The sequence below is a fragment of the Euprymna scolopes genome, chromosome 2 (assembly GCF_053919585.1).
Source record: "Euprymna scolopes isolate OS-2025 chromosome 2, ASM5391958v1, whole genome shotgun sequence".
Classification (NCBI taxonomy): Eukaryota; Metazoa; Mollusca; class Cephalopoda; order Sepiida; family Sepiolidae; genus Euprymna; species Euprymna scolopes.
The window spans coordinates 204,290,456-204,310,207 of NC_136483.1; the positions used below are offsets into that span (position 1 = coordinate 204,290,456).

Consider the following 19,752-nt stretch of genomic DNA (forward strand, 5'->3'; position numbering starts at 1 on the left):
ATTCAATATTTCAATTTTCAAAGAAAAACCTATTTTTCTTGGTGGCGGTGGGGGATGGGAGTAAAATAAACTTTAAATTTACAATTTTATTTCCAGACTAAAAATGCAATCAATCTTATCCATAATGGATGCAAAATATTTTCCAAAAATTAAAAATAAAAATTTGACCATAATACATCTGTAATCAAGTAAACGAAACGCAGACATGTTGAAAATGGCCTATCACGGTTAGTTAAATAGCGATAGTAGTGTGTGTTTACACTTTTTATTTGTTTTTGTCTCAAACCATTAAATATAATAGTTTTGTACAATAAGTTGTTTTTAAATATTGTCGAGCAGCATTTTCTACGATTCCTATGAAATCAATATCATTTTTTTTTCTTTTTTACTTATTCAATACGGCACTAGCTTCGTTCAACATTTCTTGAGCTTCTATGTAGGTTTTCGTCTCAGATAAATTCGATTTCATGTCTAAATATTTCTTCATGTCATCGTAAGCTATGGCGAGTCGACGATGTGTATCCGCTACCATTGCCTGCGATTCTCGAATCACTTCCGACTGCAACTCCAAATCGCACATTTCTTTCCCGGCTAATGTCATTCGGTTAAGGCGACTCGTTTCGTTCTCCACTTCTTCTTCGTACGAACCCCGTTCCCGGATCAAACGTTTTAAAACTCCGGTTTTGATTTCCATTTGCTTTATTGCTTTTTGATCCTCCGACATTATCACGTGATGCTGGTTCACGGATTATCAACCTGAGTAAGTTCGAATCAAGTTCGTTCCACAAAAATCACCTTTACGTTGTGCCTTCCGTAAGTACCCGATTTCTATCTACAAAGAATTCTAACTAGAAAAATATCGGGAAAATCGATGACAACAATAAAATCTTTGGGTTCATACGATATAACGGTGATCACTGCGGTTTAAAATTTCAAATAATCGTAAACGGATTTTGATTGGATGATGCGTCTGTTTTGTTTTGTTGATTTCAATCTTTTAAATACTTGACTTCGGATTAAAAAAAAAAAATAAATAAATAATTTTCCCTCCGAAACGGCGGTAAAATAAATATTATATCTTGATAGAAAATGTAAAATAATGGAACGACATTTTTAGTGTTCGTAATAATAGCAACGGATTGTTACACTTTGTTGTCATGGCAACGAGTCAGGCTCTTCTTAAACTGGTTAGATCTATCGAAAGCAGACAAACAAATAATAACTGCGATTGAAGTCATCAAAATTCCAGGAAATAATTTCACAGTTATTCGGACTAATTTTAACGAACGAGGAAACTTTAAGAAGCCGTGATTGTTTTTTGTTGTTTTAATGTTGGTCCGTTAAAAAACTGTTTACTTCAAACGAAACAGTAAACATGTAAGTAAATGGCATTTGTATATTATTTTATGCCACGCTTACATCTTTTTCCTTTCGAGTGACTGTCGCTTAATTGTTATGACCTTCCATTTCTTGTAATAAATAATCTTCTCAAGAATTCTTCATAAGTTTTGGTTTAGGTTTCGATTATAGCTGAAGGAACTCAAGTTATATCGATATATATATTTTTTATTTCTGAAATCACAACTTTATAATATATAAGAATCGATAGAAAATTGATTCTTAGGAAATCTGCATGAATTAAAATATCATATTTAAGCGTAGTTTACAACCGGGCTACGCCATGCATCTCTGCTAAATAATAATTTACTACATTTTGGGGGCTAATTTATTGCTAATCACCTGAGGCATCCTTAGCGTAGAAGGTGCACCTTAGATAAGTAGGTCCCGCAGACGAGCCTCGTTCTGACATTAAGAAAATTTAGGTTAATTATCGGCGAAGTAACCCTTTTGAATGAAGATGGATATAAACAATATTTTAAAAATTAATTTCTCAATTCTACTTAAAAACAAAATCTAAATATATATAAACAAAATTTTTTAGAAAATAATTTCTTAATTTTAAATAAAAATTGGTTGTAAAGAAATTTTTTTGTCAATAACTATTGAAAAATACTGCAAAGTGTTTACATAGCTGGTTCTTTAAGGTAATAGGGACACCTCAAGCCCTCCCCCTTCCAAAAAAGAAAACAAACGAAAAAAGCTTAAGTGATTTTTATTATTTTAAAGCGCTTTTTTTTCTTTTTTTTTTTTAAAGTTTGAAACACAAGTAGTGGCCAGTTAAATTATTAACGCTTAAATGGTGAATTGATGAATGAGAACAGGTGACTCAAACAATGTCAGATAAAAAAAAAAATCACACGATACTTAATTTTGTCAATGTTTGCATAAAATAATAATTCAAATGTTATTGTTTTACTGTTTTGAATATGCTTTCATTCCGTCCCTTTCTTTCTTTTTTAAATAGAATATTTTTTTTGCTTACGAGTAGCTACTAATTTAATCCCCTATTTTTATTTTTTGTTTAATTTTTTACTTTCTTTCCACCTCAATACTCACCTTTAAAATGACGACTTTTTAAAGTTTGCGGGTATACTGAAAACGAATATCACATTTAAATTTTGCGCAGACAAATAGTTTTCCAGATATTAAGACCTTTATTATGTAATAAGAGACCCAATCCACTATGGCCATGTTTGTACGCGCAAGCGTGCATACATTTTTTACGTGCATGCGCATGTGTAAACAAAAACGCGAGGAAAGGAAAATTTCCATTGGCGAATCCCGTCTGCGCAAGGAAAGCTTTTGTTTTAGAGAGGGCGGAATTTTTATTTCTCGCTTTTTAGGAAGGGTATTCAAATATCTCTTATTTGTTCTCATTTTTAAATTTAAATTTTTGTCCCTCCCTCTCAGAAAATTAAATAATAAATTAGAGCAAAATAGAGGGAGATTTAAATGCCCCCCCTCTAATAAAAGCGAGAAATAAAAATAATCCCTCCACATATAAAATAAAAAAAATGAAAATAAACTTTCCGTGCATGGATGTTAAAAAAAAAAAAAAAAAAAAATCATTTCACGCAAATTTTAGAATCTATTCTTAACATGAGGGAGCTGAGTTGATTCTTAGTTTGAGTTACGCCCCTTTGACATAAATGAAGGTGAAAAATAGTCGATGTGAGAATTCCACAATCATTTTCTTCTTTTTTTTTTTACAACAAAAATACTAGATTAATTTACAGAATCTTGATGGGCGCATGTATAGATTAGTGATATGGTGCAAGTAAAGGAAGTAGGTCTAGCAGACGAGCCTCGTTCTGAAAAATCTGAAAAGTTAGGTCACGTGACATCTGACATCGGCGCTTCTGTAGAATTCACGCAATGCGTCCTTGTTGTTCTAACTTAACAACTAGGCAGTATTTAAAAAGAACGTTTTACAGTAATTAAAAATACTAAAACTTTTGTTCAGTTTGTTATCTTTTTGGGGGGAAGGAGTTCAGAGGCGCCCAAATAAATAACCAGGTATGTTAAACAGTAAACACACTTTGCAATACTTTTCAATAATTTTCTATATTTTAAAAATATATTGTTTATACATGTTTATATTTTGTTTTTAAATAAAATTAAGAAATTAATTAAATTTTTTTGTTTATATATCCATCTTCATGCTAAGGGTTACTTTTCGGGAGCTTCACCAGTTTTTTACCTAAATTTTTCAAATTTCAGAACAAGGCTCATCTGTTAGACCTACATCCTTTACTTGGACCGGTGATATTTTAAACTAACGCATTTCGGGTTAAAACATTATTGCGTGCTAATGCCATGTTGAAATTAGTATATATTGAGGTGAAACTGGATACACTTTTTTTTTTTTATAAATTTCGTAATAAGATTTGGAAAGTTAAATTTAATTATTACGGTATCTTTTGGCCATTTAATTATTTATTGAATCCGTATTGCTATGAAACTATAATTAATTTTGTTAAATTAATGTTGATTCAATTTCTTCTTTTTTTTTTTTTAATATTTGAATGTAAATACTTCCCAAAACATTCAATTTTGTAATGTATGAAAATTTGCTTGGAATTTTGACGTCAGAAATAACTTTCTCCTTGACAGTTTGAATCTTTTTTCACAATTCTGAGAGTCACAAAATAATTCAGTATTATTGTAGATTAACATTTTATAATGTCATAAAATAGATTCTACTTTTTAAAGGCCATTACGCGTGAACGTCCTGAAAAACTTGATGGAAAGAAAAAATAAAATATACACATACATACAAACATATGCTCACACACATATGCATAAATATTTAGGAATTTATAGCGGGTGATCAGTTTCAAAAATAAATATAAGTAAAATTATTGTCAATTTCTGAGTCACTATTGTCGGAATTTATCTTGCTTCCAGATAAATTCGACGCTAAAGTAACTAGGCTGAAAAAAAAAGCATGAAACAAAAGAGGGGGGGGGGTAAAGAATGAAATATAAATGTCTTGATTTGAAACGAAGAAGGAACTTTATTTACAATAAGTTGCAAATTTTTCCCTTTGCGGGCATTAAACTTAAACGCCAAGGTAGCATATGAAAAAAGTAACATGTAATGAAAAAATAACAACACTGCTGGTTCTTATAAAGAAGTTGTGTGTATCCATTAACGAATACAACAAGAATATACAAAATAGTAGTATCTCCTAATCACACTCACATATGAAATAATTTTAGGAGTGTACTCACAATTGAAAGCCAGTTAGGCACGTGCCTTTTTCTTTTTTTTTGTTTAAAGTTCTTTTAGAATTTTCCATCCCTCCATGTTGCATGAAAACCGTAGACACACATGTATTACAGGAGCAAGACCTCGTCGCTTGTCTGGATAGGAAATTCCATAATACCTTGTCACGTAAAAAGTATTTTCTTTAAATTTCACTCCTTGTAAAATAAATATGTGCAGAACCGTAGTCACGTAAGTAGTTTCCAGAAGTCTGTCTCATCACAGCCGGGTATTAATTTATTGCCGGGTTTACTTCTTTGAAGGAGGGCTCATCAAAAATTCCATTTTCAGCGCCGGCAATGAACAACACGTTCACTCTCATTCACGACAGCAGAATTTCAAAAGAGAACGAAATACGTGCTGAGCTCGTGACGTCATTACAGAGCTAGCATTTTTATTTTCTCCAAATTAAAGGGAGTTTCGTACAAACCGAAAATATACGAAACTAAAAATCATAATGGATACAAAATACAAAAAATCATATATAAGAACCAGATAAAAAATAATAAACGTAAACAGGGGGGGATGCACCATTATTGGTACAAAAAAAAATTCCAACACTATATAGCATTTTAGGATAGTTAACCATTTCTTTTTCTGTTTTAGGTAATTATGTCTGGTTTTAAACCTTTCCACTTGGACATGGAATTAGTGATAATATTTAGTTAACTGCCTTAAAAATCAAGAATGGCCCAGAAATGATGGGTCATTTTATATTAAATTTGTATATGAAAATGATTCCCACTCTAAATTTTAAAATATAAAAAAGTTATCCTCCCCACTTTTCTGCCAAAGTCTCGTCACCCTTTAACCTTTAAATAGATTGGATTTCTAGTTCCTCCCAGAATTAGTTGAAAGCTTAGCCCGTTTTTGTCATAAATGAATCACGTTACAGGGTTTGGTGACTCCAAGCTACGTAATATTGTCAGTTTGTATGAAAACTAAAAGTTAAAAATTCTAATTTCGCTTTAAATCTTATTTGTTATCCTTTTATTCCTTTTATTGTATTTGTTAACAATCTTTGAACCATATTTTTATTCCTCTTTTAAATCTAATTAATAGACACTAACTTTTTACACCCCATAGTATATACTAACCCCCCTCTTTCCACTTATAATGAGAGGGGAACCATCTTCAATCTGGTAGTGACTCTAAACCACATTCCCTAACATCAGCAACCATGTTTGCTCCTGAATCCAACAAGACTAAGAAAACTTTAGTGAAGATTTTATATTCATCCAGAACATAGTTCAATTTTTCACTTGTTCATGCACCTGTGTGTGTACCAGGGAATGAAACAACTCTTAGCACATTTGAAAGCCAATAACCTGTCAAACTCAGAAAGGGATCATTATTTGTAGGAGCTGTCAGAATGTCTATAGTCAAAGAAATGCTGTTAATTTCATTAATAGTCTGTCAAAGTATGTCAGGCTACCACTCCAGTTTTGTAAACAATACAAACATGTCAGTCGGCATAGACAGACATATGATTAACATCCTTGAGCACGTCAAAACTGTACATGTCTAATAACAATTTTTTCAACAACAAAAAATACATAAAACTTAATTTTTCGTAACTTAACAAAAACAACCAACTTTAATTTCAAACTGAGATTAATATATACACAATCAAGAAACACCCAAGACATTTTAACTGTAAGAAATCCAGCTTGAAATTAATTATAACCATTTCTTTGTTTATTAAGTTAATTTCTGCAGTAGCAGCAGTTGTTCAAACAGCCCTGTTTATGACTAACTACCAAACTTAATGCGATTTAAATTGTCCATTTGAGGGCGACTCACAAACTACCTGAATGTGATACAGACTTCGCTCTCTGCTACTGCCTACCTTCTGAGATTCCCCTCTACAACTAGTGACTCCTGCGGCTCCAGTGGCTCCACCTCACTCCAACACCCTCCTGTAGACTCCTGTAACTCCAGCGGCCTAACTCACTCTTGCAGCCTTCTGCAGCTCCAGCGCTTCTAGCCACTAGCTCCAATGGCTTTTGATGTTTGACTACCAGCTCCTATGCCTGTCACCATCTAGCTACCCACTCCCACTGATGTTCAAATACTTGCTACAGGGCCCGTCAATGTCTAGCTACCTGCTCTAGTGTCCACTGACATTCAACTACCCATTACAAAACCATTAGTTCCAGCACCCTTCGACCTACAACTATCAGTTTCTAATATCAAATCCTGTCTACATGACCTAGACCAACCTGAGGCATGTCATGCTTCCTCAGAGATGCACAGATTTCAATCCTGCTAGATGCCCATCCTCTCTCTATCCCCATTGCTATGTAATTTTCCATCTTCTCCATCCCCATTGCCATACAATTTACCGTTTTCTCTTAGTAAATAAAACACAATATCGTCTTTAACCAATCATCTGTTTTTCATCTCTTTGCTATTGCCGTTACCTTCTTGCCTTGTTTCTACTGTCTTAGTTGTATGGTCAATTGACACCTTCCCTGATTTGACTGTTTGTAACAAGATGATTGAATTTTTGTTTATATTTTTGTAAATATATTTAAAATTATTTTTTCAGTGAAGTATTTTTTTGATGGAATTCTGTAATTTGAACAAGTTTTGCAATAAGTCTATTAAATCCAATGTTACAGAATATGGTTGAATATCAACAGCAATCATTTCTTCTATTAGATAACGCATCTCTTGTGATGTGTGGTTATTAATATCCAAAATTTTCTTCTTGGTCAATCTTGATTCTATAGTAGTTTGCTGCTTTGCTGGAGGCTCATACTTGCTGCCACTTGTTCCCGGAATGTCTGTTTTTGAACATTCATTGTTTTTGTTTTATCTCCAACTTTTGCTTCTTCTGGATGGAATTTTCTAAGATGGTTTAACATATGAATATTAATCATTGTAAAAGTTTTGATACTCTTGCATAATTTGACCTGAATTCTCGTGAATTCCTGTCAAGCATGGATCGGGCGAGACCGGCAATCATCGGTGTCAGCAGCCACGAGCGTTGTTCAAATGTTTAAATGCTAACTCAACTTTTTATTTTATTTATTTTAATTTTTTTTTCTGTTATGTTTTTAGTAATTTTTAAGGTGATATTAAGGGGGCAGAGTGACTTTTTATTTTCTGATTAGTTACTTATTTATTATTTATTTATTTATTTTTTTTTAAATTGAATTTTTGGGAGTTTAATTAGCCAATGAAAAAGCGTTATCTAAATGGAAGCAGATGACATTCGAATTGGAAAAAAAGCAACTAAACCAACAACAACAAAAAAAAAACGAAAAAAAACTGACAAACAAATATATTTTCAAACTCGCCAAACAGAAAAATGACAGGCAAGAAAATAAATTTATACATGTTAGAAAAAGAAATGAAAACATCGATGCAGACAATCTCCAAAATGAGGTGCAACAATTGTGAACACAAATGTTTACTTAAGAGATCGTGTGTAAAGAACGGTTTCTCCTGGAGGTGTACAAATGGACGGTGCCACCAAAAGAACTTCAGTGAACAAGTCTTGAAAATAAAAAAAAAAACAAGAAAAAAATACTGTTACAAAAAAGAAAAAAGGAAAAAAACTTGTACTTTACATTATACGATTTAAAAAAATCTTTTCTTGGAGAAAAAAGCAAACAAACTTCAAACTTTCTGTTGATGAATATTTTGCAACAAAAAAAAAAATGAAATACTAAAATGAAATAAACATATTTTCATTTTTCAAGGAATTTTTTTTATTATTATTATTTGTATTCGTATTTTTTCCGGTTTGTTTTGGGTTTTTTCATTAGTCTGCGTCTGTTACGACGCTTGACTGACACCGATAATTGCCGGTCTCATGCGATCCATGCTTGACGGGAATTCACGAGAATTTGGGTCAAATTATGCAAGAGTACCAAAGTTTTTGCTGATTTGCCATCCCTTGATATGATGACTTGACATAACTTGTGAACAGATATATTCCTATTCTTGGGATTGATATCAAAATGCTTCCAGCAGAAACTGGTTGCCATGATGGTTGATGGTTGATATTTAATTAATTTTTTACATATTTAAATTTCTTGAGTCTTATATCTCATTAATTATTTATCTCAATATATATGCATTGTCTAAACCATAAAAATCAAAAAATATATGTTATGGTAGCACGAGTCCAAAAATGAAGAACAAGAGTATGACTAATGAAAAATGCTTTATTTTCAGTTCACACCTGGTCATAATTTGCTGTCAAATTCCTTAATGTGAAAACTAAAAAATAGAGCAATAATTTGCTTTGATAGTGACAAAATGTTAATTCGATAAGAAGCAAAAGCAGAAAAATTTTCTATATGCTTATCTCTATTCGTCTAAATTTCAGCCTACTTGCAAAAGGCTACATGTTAGCAATGCACCATGTCTGTTATTTGAAAATATGGTGTTGATGGTGCATGTCCCTTCAGTGATTATTCACTTGCAAGCAAAAAAGGGAGTTAACTTGTTTTCATTTGCAATATAATTAAATTAATATTAGTACCATTTATTACAACAAAATTTGTTGATAAATCAGCCACGTCAAAAGAATGGATGTGTTCTTGGGTTCAGGTCATAGGGAGAGGTTCAAGATAAACAGGAAGGTGATAAAAATTTACCTCAGAGGAGAGCGATAAATAAGGCCTGACCAGTAATAGGTTAGTTTGGCAGTCATTTTTTTAAAGACATCCAGCACATGTCAGCATGTAAAATGGACATTAGACCTAATATGATGATGCAAGTGTGAGAAGTTTCCTCGCTTGGTAGAGGGAATTTACTTTCTTTGCAGTAGACTTGACAGTAGCTTCTTTATATTTATTCCAATTTATATTACCTGTGAATGTGAGGCTGAGGAGTTTTAATTGGGAAGTGTGTTAGCAGCTATGGCAATTTAAGAGGATGAAATAGTTTGAATAGACGATGCTTCCGACATCAGCAGCCCAGAAATTCCTGATGATGATAATGATACACTGCTTGACAACAATGACGATGATAAGCTAGCCGAAAATAATGTTGGGTGTAATTCTCCCATGGAGGAAATTGCTGTTCCCTCACTCTGCAGGAGCACACAAATAAAGAGGCCTCCAACCAACTGCACTATTTGTGATAACATTGGGGGGGGGGGGCGAAAGTAATGTAAAATATGACTTACACAAGTGACAGCGTCTCTGTTTATCCTGTCATTTGACGGAATCAAGAAAGGAAAACGGAAAGAAAAACTTTCGTTTATAGACGATTCATTAATATACATGTATTAATTTGAATATGCGGACAATGACTTCTGTGGGAAAGAATGAAAAGGAAAGCAGAAAGCAGTCTTCTGTTTTGAACTGCTGAGAGAGAGAGACAGTGAGAATGGTTGGTGAAGATTACAGTTGAAGTCGAGAGTTCGCAAGAAGTTTGGATGAATATTTATTATTAATTTTAAGTCTCGGTATGTCTCATAATGGTTAAAGGAAATGTTTTTTTCTTGATAGCATTAAATGTAAGCATCCATGTTTTAGCTCATTTCACTAAACACTGGTTATTTCATAAAGATTCAGTTATTACGTTAGACATGTGTGGGTTCGATTTAATCACATGTCGAGAATCAAGTGTGACATCATCAGCAAATATACCATCTTGGACATGATTGCATCTGGGATATCATTTATGAAATTAGAAATAATGACAATCTAAGAATCAAACTCTTAGGGTACACATGCATTAATGTGATGTTATTAGGATGTAATGCCATTGAGGACAATCTGGATCCTTAGTTTTTGTTTTCTTTTTGTTTTGTTTTTTTTTTACAAAAAGGTCACCAGTATTAAGGCCCGGCAACCACTTGAGGATAAGGGTTAATGTGTGTATGGTAATAATTGGGATAATAACATAGTAACTTTTAGTTGTGGAAATTTGGTATAATTCAGTTATTTAAGAGGATGGTTCAACAAGAACTTGTTTATGTTGGACTTGAAGATGGCAGTATTTTAGTCAGCTGAAAAGCAGACCAGTGGAACAGAGTTTCTACAGACAGGCAGTTCTAGGAAAGAAGCTTTGTCCGTAGAATTCACATTTAGGATTATGCAATGATAGTGTGATTATATTAAGTATTCGTCTTGTTCAGTCAAATGCAGTCAAACTGATTTGGGTAGATATTGATCAGGTTTCTTGCAGACCCGAGAACATCTTATTGGTCACATGACTACGCAGTATAAGATCTGAAAAGGAAAAGATAACGAAATACCAAGGTCGTATGTACGATATGAAAAGAAACTGGAATCTTGAGATCTCTATCATTCCAGTTATTAGCTAGAAGCAACTGGACTCATGAAAAGGAATGGCAAAAACTACCTGATAAATATACTCGGTAAACCAAGTGCAAGAGAGATTCAAACAATTGCGCTTAAAGGGACGGTTAGGATCTTAAGATCTCTTGGTTGGAATATCTGAGTTAGCAGGTGAATGAAATATTGTTGTTTCACACATGTGGTTGGAAACTAGGTTGAGATAAACTTTGTTTATGCATTTGGAGTATTATAATGATGAAATAATTTGTTCTTACCGTTCATACCTGTTATTATGAGAGAGTAGAGATCCTGGTGTCTTTTAAAAAAGGTATAAAGAAAGAGATAAACATCAGAGTAAGATTATTAGTACATTTTATTAAGAGAAAGTCATTTACCAGAAGACTTCGAGCAAACCAGAAGTACCAAATCGAAAGTCAGCAGTAAAATATCTTTTGTATATATATAATACAGTAGATGTTTGACATCCAATATGATACTCCAGCTCCAGTCTGAAGAAACTGATGAGAAAAATAAAGTATGATCTGTGAGATGAAGGGAAGGGTTTAATTGCAAAGAAAATTACTTTACTGCAGCTTCATACTGGAATGAAAAAAGTTGGTGATGCTGAGCATTTAGCAAATAGAAAAAAAAAAAGACATTGTTATGGGAAGCAATTGGTGTAGAAAAAATGAAATGAGAACCTCAAATCAGGAGAGTAGAAAGTGGATCTTGGGTTTATTGTCGGCAGCCTCACAACTCTTGCTTCCTTTATTTGGTCCTTTAGTCATCACATCCCATGAACTGATAAAGAAGGAAGAATTGCTATTTTCTGGATTTGCATCTATTTATCAAACGCTTATCATTGGCAAGTCTTCAACTAATATCTTTACTATTATATAAAAGTCACTTTGTGTGGGTGTCCTTCCTCATAGGTTTCGAAATGACTGAGCTTATCTTTTGCAAATTTCACAGAGAGCTAATTTATATGTTTGGTAGTGTTCTTAAATATGTTTTATCCAGCAATCCATCCGACAAGTATCGAAAATCGAAGAAATCCAATCTTAAAAATAGCTTTTCTTTCTTATAGATAAAAAAGAATAATTTTTACAGGAGAATATTTTACGCTACACCAGCAAAGGAGTTAATAAAATTTCAGCAAATCATTTCTTCTTAAAAAAAACCCAGATTTATTATAATCTGGGGATATAGGTTAGCAATAGAGCATTTGACTACAGATCGCATGATCCCTTGTTCAAGCCTGGGCGTACTTCTCCAGTTTATTTTAATTTTTTCTTATTAAAGATTTCAGTTTACGATAAAGAAAAAAAAATGGTGCCATTTAAAATTAGTATAAATCATATCTTCGTTTGCATATTTTAAAACTAAACATTAATCAGAAGCGACTTTGTCAAGCCCAAATATCAGCTGATGTGATATTGTAATCAAACACAAATGGAATTTAATGAACGTCATCATCATTATTATTTTTTTAGTTTTTCTTGTGAATTAGTTCACCGTGCAAATTATTCCTCATAATATATAATAATTGAGTATTGATTCTATAATAATACATACGCAATCTGCATAAATTTAATTATCATGTATATTGTTTGACTGGGCAATTTTCAATCTTTTAATATGAAGATTTGCTAAGGATCTTGAATTCCATTTAAATGACTTTTCATCCAAAAGTTTGATTAAAATTTTTATTCAACTATTATGAACAGATTAACACAATTGACTTGTTTATAAAAAAGTTGTAGCTTTTAAAAATAGCAATTTTGAAATATTATTTTGGCTATTTTGCACTATTTCATTCTGAATTATTTTTGTTTTCTTTTTCTTTTTTTAAAGTAAAATTTTGCGGTTTTGTATCATGAAGTGAAATGAGTTACATGGACTTGTGTGAGGAAAACCCAAACACTGAAACAGCAATTGAACATGAACAATTTCAAGATTTGGTAAATATGTGATTATTCTTTGCATCTTTTCATTCAATTCCTTACATTCTCTTTAATTTTTGGATGAGTTCCTTAGAAATTATCTGTTTTTCTTCATGTCTGTTTTAAATTACAAATATTGAACAACATACATTTAATCCTCAAGAACACAAGGACTACATGGAAGCTCAGCAGTCTCAGTAAGCTACATATAAGCGTCTAAAAAAACACAGATCCTTTCTTAAATATAAGTACACAAATTATCTCTCATAAAAAAAATAAATTGGTCAACTGTCCTAAAAAGCCAGAATGGTTTCGAAATGGTAAATTATTTTACATTAAATTTATGTGAAAACAACTCCCACTCTAAATTCTGAAATTGTTTTTGTTTTGTTTTTATCAAGTCTTCAGGGTATTCAAACATAATTTCCTTTAGATCTATCATTAACACAAAGTTAGTGGCAACCTTCCACCCCCCTTCTCATAATTGCACAAAGACCCTCTTAAAACCACACATAATCGATTTTAGAAAAAAAAGCGCACAAGATTTATCTCCCATAGAAAAAAAAATGGTTAACTACCCTAAAATGCTGGAATGGCTCAAAATGGGGAATCATTTTACATTAAATTCTAAAATGATATTTGTTTATCTTTCATTAACGTTTTTCAAAGTGTTCACATGTAATTGTCTACAAAAGTAAAATCATATATTTTGGAGAGATGGTTAGATTGGGTTGGGGGGGGGTAACAAAATCCAAAGAAATATTGCAATATATTCATTTTTAAAGTCTTTAATTTCAATTTCATTTATTTGTACATAAAATGCATTACAATTCAGCTTTCTGTTCTCTAATTTCTTTTCTTTTAATGGATACATGGTATTTTTAAGGAATTGCAGCATATTTATGTGCATTTACTGCAGATTATTTGGAAACCATTCATTTCTGGGGATTTTCAGTAGCATATTCTGATTCCTGGCATAAATATACACTTATATGGCAAATTTCATTGCTTATCTTCTGTTTTATAAAAGATATAACATTTTTATGAAAAAAGTAGTGTAAAAAAATGTGACAAAACACATATGGTCTTAAAGAAGGAAAAATATCCAAATGTGTGAAGCACAAAAATAGTCATGACTTCCTTAATTTTAATTGGATTTAAAAATTAAAAAAAAAACATTTTCTTAGCTCATCAAGCTCTTTCTGTCATGGTTGTAGGACTGGAAAATGCCAAGGGAAGAAAAATAAGACCTAAGGGTGAATGTAAGTCGAGCAGTAGAATTAAGTCGATAGTAGAGTGGAAAGAAATCAAATGACCCAAACATTAGTAAGGACAAGCTATTTTTAGAATTGATGCAAGGTCAGTCACTGTGGCACATAAGTGGGCATAAGGAGCTGCGGAGAAGGAGAGAGAGAGGGAGAGAAACAAAAGGAGTCGTTTGCTATTTGGAAGCGATGGCTGTGTGCTTCTGTGATTCCGAGTTGGCTCCCTCTTGACTCTCATAGAATCAGAGGTGATGAAGCGAATGAAACTTTAAAAATGCTACACGGTCGAGTCTGTGTTGGCCATGGAAAGTGACGGATGTTTTTCGCTGGTCTCCAAAAAGAAAAAGTGTTGAAGAGACTGAAACTTAAAAAAAAACTGTTATGCGGTCGCATCTTACTGTGAAATGGAAATAACAAGGATTCCTAAATTGGACTCGCATGAGAAACAGGTTTGTGAATTTCTCTTCATCATCCCCACCAAAAGGACTGTTATGTTGTTTGCAACCCGGCAGATTAATCGATCAGATTTTATTGGCGCAAATGTATCATGCAACAAACTGTTGATTCCATCTCGGAACTAATCCCTCCCCCCCCTTTTCTCGAGGACTAGCAGCGGCCGCCTTTTTCCTCCATCATCATTGAACTTTTTTCATTGCAGCTTTCATTTCTTGGTTATTATTTTTTTTTGTTGTTTATAAAAAAAGAAATAAAACCCCACAAAAAAGTATATATATATATATATATATATATATATATATATATAAACTATATTTCTACCTCCCACCTATTTTTATTACTTGCTGAATTGTTGTCTCATATTTGTGCATACTTTGCTTTTAACCGCCTTTAGTGGAGACCCAGGAAAATCTAATAGACGACTAAATTTGCCTATACCTTACTGGAGTCTGGTGAGGATCTTGATGAGGAACCAGTCGAGTGGCCTTCCTTATCAGTTAAATCCTTTATTCTTCTCTAAGCCGGTGCATGCAGACGGTGTCATCCAGGAGATACCATATTGTACGGGTGCATGCATGACCCTAAGTCATTGTGCTGAGATCCAAAATTAATGCTGTGTCTTTAAAATGTAATAATACCAATATTGAAATATTTTAAGCCATTTCAATTTTTTCATGTGTATTGCTACTTAAACACATTTCATTGCAAATCCATTTTATTGAGGTCATTTGGTGCATATTTAATGTGTGTTCTTTTGTTTTCTCTGCAGTGTGCATCTAATGGTATTTCTTATACTCGACTAGAAGAAGAAAAAGAGTATGTTCGGCAATTGGAGATGTTTTTCACAGGCTTTTCGATAATCTCAGGCCTTCACCATTTCCCAAATTTGCAAAAACTTGTTATCATGCATCAGAGCATCAACCGCATTGAAGGATTAGAGACATTGGTTTTACTTGAGGAATTATGGATTTGTGAATGCAACATTACAGTAAGTCAGAGTCATTTTTAAATTGACATCCATTGCTCAGGAGTGTCAGTGCTTTAAATTGTTTTTTGTTTTTTTTAAACAGGATTAAAACACTGATTTTAGTGTCAAATAAAATCAAATTTTTTTCTGTTATTTCAGCCCAAACAAAGTACAGTGACACTTTAAAATAAGGGGATACTAAATTTAAACTGATTTTACAATATAACGTTAGCTGCTTATACTTTCTTTATCGCTCTCTCGACCCATGACTGTACTCTAACCAATCACGTCTTTGACAACAAAAATATAGCACTCTCCCTAGACGCTAGTACCCAAATACATGTATTTGGCGATTTTAATGTCCAGCACAGTAATTTGCTTGGCTTCTCTGACTACACTAACACAGCTGGTAGCATCACACATAACTTTTCTATATCCCATTTTTTGACACTAACGTTCCTAACCTGTCTCCGAACAAGCTTCACTTCTGAACCTATTTCTGACCACAGTTCCTAAGGATTGTGTAACAAATGCCCAATGCTCTCTCAGGAATTTTGATCACGCTGTGATAATAATAGACATCACCCTAAACTTTCGACCCAAAGTTGAAGAGCCACTGCAAGAAGTGACAAGGTACTACAATAAAACTAACTGGGATCACATCAGAGATGCTCCATGGCAAATATCTTTTCTCTTCCTGCAGAACAGTGTGCAAATGAAGCCACTGAATGGTTCAAAGCAGCAATTGAAGCACATGTTCCCACACGTAAGTTCTATAGCAAACCCCACTCTTCCGAATGGTTTGCTCCTACTTGCACAGCTGCCATTGCTCAAAGGCAGCATGCATACCGCAGACTTATGCACACCGCTGACAAATCCGACATAAATCCAGAACAAATAGATAAAAGTGTATAGAAGCTAGAAGTAATTGTAAGAAGGATATAGACACAGCCAAGAGAGAATATACTGAAACCACCAGAAAACGCATTGAAGCGCAGAAATTAGGAATTCATGATTTCTGGAAAATCTATAATAGCATAGTAAATAATAGGCAATCAACAATCCTCCCTCTATCCAGCAATCTTGAAGTTGTTTGCACAACAAACGAGAAGACTAATCTGCTTGCCTGTCAGCTTGCCTCCAACTCTACTTTGGATCCAGCAAACCACTCCCTCCCAGATTTTCCTCTATGAACAGAAACCACACTAGATGATCTGAAAATTACCCCCTCTAAACTACATGATATTGTGAAAATCCTAGATACCTCAAATACATGTGAACCTGATCTCATCCCGGCTGTACTATTAAAAAAATGCTCCACTGACGTTGTTCCTGTCTAAACATTTCAACAAATGCCTTAACAAATCTTGCTTTCCTAACTGCTGGAAAATTGTTTCTATGGTACCATTTTACAAGAATTCTGGCTAAAGAACTGACCCATTAAATTATCGCCTCATTAGCCTCCTTCCTCTTTTCGCCAAAATATTTGAGTCCATAATTAACCAAACTCTAGTCCACTACCTCACAGCTGCTAAGCTTCTGTTCGACCTACAGCATGGGGAGGTTTAGGCAGTAACCCTAGACATATCTAAGGCCTTTGACAGGGTATGGCATGATGGTCTTCTCATGAAAATCAAATCCTATGGTATTACTGGACGAATACTTAACATAATTAAATCATTCTTAAATAAGAGAAGAATCCTGGTTGTCATCGATGGTTGTATGTCAAAACAACATGATATAAATGCGGGTGTACATCAGGGGTCTATTCTTGGGCCTTTATTATTCCTAATATTCATAAATGACTTACCTGATAAAATAGTCTCTGAGATGGGTATGTTTGCTGATGACACCACGCTCTATAACAGATATGAGGGGAAAACGAATGAACATGTATCCAAGGCAATGGCAAAAAAAACTCCAGTCCGTAGTGGAATGGGGACAAAAAATGGATGGTCACATTCAATGCTTCCAAGACTAAGCTTGTTTCCTTTAATAACTACTAGAAACCTTCTCAACCACTAATAGCCATGGCTAATAATACATTACTTGAAAATACAACATTCAAACTCCTCAGCTTAACATTCATCGGGAACATGAGTTGGAACAGATACATTGAGGGCATTGCTAAGGCTGCTGCAAAGAAGATGGGCTCTCTCTACAGTACTAGAAAGTTACTTATGCCTGAGAGTATCCTGTACCTCTACAAGGCCAACATTCGCCCATGTATGGAATATTGTTGCCATATTTGGGCTGACGCATCTGCTACTAGTCTCTCCCTTAAAGGCAGAGTTCAAAAGAGGCTCGCTAATCTAATAGGTCCTGCACTATTAGCTAGGCTTTGACGAAATGTTGCATCCCTCTGCCTGTTTTACAAGTATTTTAATGGTGGATGCTTTGATGAACTACAAGCCCTTGTAAACCCTTGACGGAAATACACCCGACAAACCCAACAAGCAGCAAAATCCCACCCCTACTCAGTAGAAATCCCTAGATGTAAGAAAGCCTTCTACTTTAATAGTTTCTTCTCTAGGACCGCTAAACTTTGGAATTCCCTTTCTGGCTCCCTGCTTCCATAATTGTACTGACATACAGAAGTTCAAGTGTAATATAAACATACATCTTGCTGCTCAACTCCCTACATAGTACCCCTAAAAATTATGTCCTAGATAGTAGCCCCCTACATTAAAGTGGCACTTTGCCTTGTTTGGGGTGAAAATGCAATAAAAAATTACTATATATGTCGGCGTATAAGGCGATCGTCAGATAAGATGAGGTACAAAATTGGAGCAAATTTTAAAAAAAATGAATCATATGTTGGTTGTATAAGACGACTGCTAAATCACAAAACCATGTTTGTTTAGCCGCGGCTACAGATTGCAACATCCAGTATCTTATGAAATATTGGTTTTTGAAGATGATTTTTTAACTTTAAGGGTCATCTTATATGCCGAAATATATGGTAATTTAAAAACATAATACTCGCATGCACATGTCTTAGTTTCTTTTCATTTTCTGTCTGTTTAAATGTATGTATGTATGGATGTATGTTTGCATGTCTGCCTAAAACTTTCGACAGAGGTGACAGATTTTCACGAGATCGGTATCATTTTGAAGCTCGCCCTTTGGGACGACAAATATCGAAAAATTGTCCAAAAACATTAATTCCTTCACCCATAAGTGGGCACTTTCCTGCATGGAGGGGTCGCTTTTTTCACTGATATTTTCAGAAATCATCCCCTCTTTTTGATTGTCTAGCCTTAATTTAAACCTATGTCACTTCCGGTTTGGCAATGGATGCAACAGCAAACATGTCACGTTTTATTTTTCACATTCCTTTCCTCCTTTACAGTACGGGTCTAAGCCTGCCTGCCTACTACCAATTTTTTTACATTCTTTTCCTCCTTCACTGTTCGGGTTCAAGCCTGCCTGCCTACTACCACTTTTTTTTTTTGCTTAACACACACCTCCAAACATCCAGGACATTGCCGGGCACCCAGGCTAGTCTATAGTATAAATCTCAATTGTCTGTTTAAATGTATGTATGTATGTTTGTATGTCTGCCTAAAACTTTTAACAGAGGTGACAAATTTTCACAAGATCGTTACTGTTTTGAAGCTTGACAAATATCGAAAATTGGTTAAAAACATTAATTTCTTCACCCTCAGTTGGGCACTTTTCTACAAGGAAAGGTGACTCTTGTCAAAAATATTGTAGGGATTTATGATATTGAATAAAATCGACTGATAATACCCAGAAAACATACATCAAGTACTAGCAAGTAGCGTGATCATTTTCGATTTATGTCTGGCAGCTACATTTGTAATGCTATAGTATCTTTTTCTACAGAGGAAAAATCGTCTTTTATATATATACTAGCGAGTGTTTGTAGGTGTGTGTAAAAAAACCCTGAAATGTGAAAAAAAAACAGGTGCCCGTGAAAAAAAACGAAGCCTTGACGACGCGCAGTTGGAAAATAGTAAAGTGTGAAAAAAAAACAGGTGCGCGTTTTTGATTGATGTGACGGCGATAGCTATTCAGCAGTTAGCATTTTTTGCGGGACAGTTTTTAATGAGGTCAATAAATCGGTTTGTTTGTTTTTAAAAACCCGCTCCCTGTTTATTAGGGGAAGCATCTCGTTTCGAAATGAAAGCTACCGTCTGATATGACGAAGTCGACATTGACCA

General features: G+C 33.9%; 1 protein-coding gene and 1 pseudogene across 5 annotated transcripts in view; one reads left to right on the top strand and one right to left on the bottom strand.

The window, feature by feature from the left end:
• Positions 1–249: 249 nt before the first annotated feature.
• Positions 250–1,036, bottom strand: LOC145302461 (tubulin-specific chaperone A pseudogene; annotated as a pseudogene). Its single transcript, XR_013873701.1, has one exon. The product of XR_013873701.1 is annotated as a tubulin-specific chaperone A pseudogene (transcript).
• A 126-nt stretch (positions 1,037–1,162) lies between these two features.
• The window catches only part of LOC145302399 (leucine-rich repeat-containing protein 9-like), a 245,664-nt gene continuing 227,074 nt past the window's right edge, over positions 1,163–19,752 (top strand). For 2 of the 4 annotated variants that reach the window (XM_080144651.1, XM_080144654.1), the window contains exons 1-3: positions 3,232–3,417; positions 12,789–12,895; positions 15,368–15,586. In XM_080144651.1, the coding sequence (XP_080000777.1) occupies positions 12,821–12,895; positions 15,368–15,586 (294 nt within the window). In that variant the 5' untranslated portion in view covers positions 3,232–3,417; positions 12,789–12,820. Of the gene's footprint in view, positions 1,378–3,231; positions 3,418–12,788; positions 12,896–15,367; positions 15,587–19,752 lie in introns of those variants that run through there. The other 2 variants (XM_080144652.1, XM_080144653.1) reach the window with 2 other exon arrangements.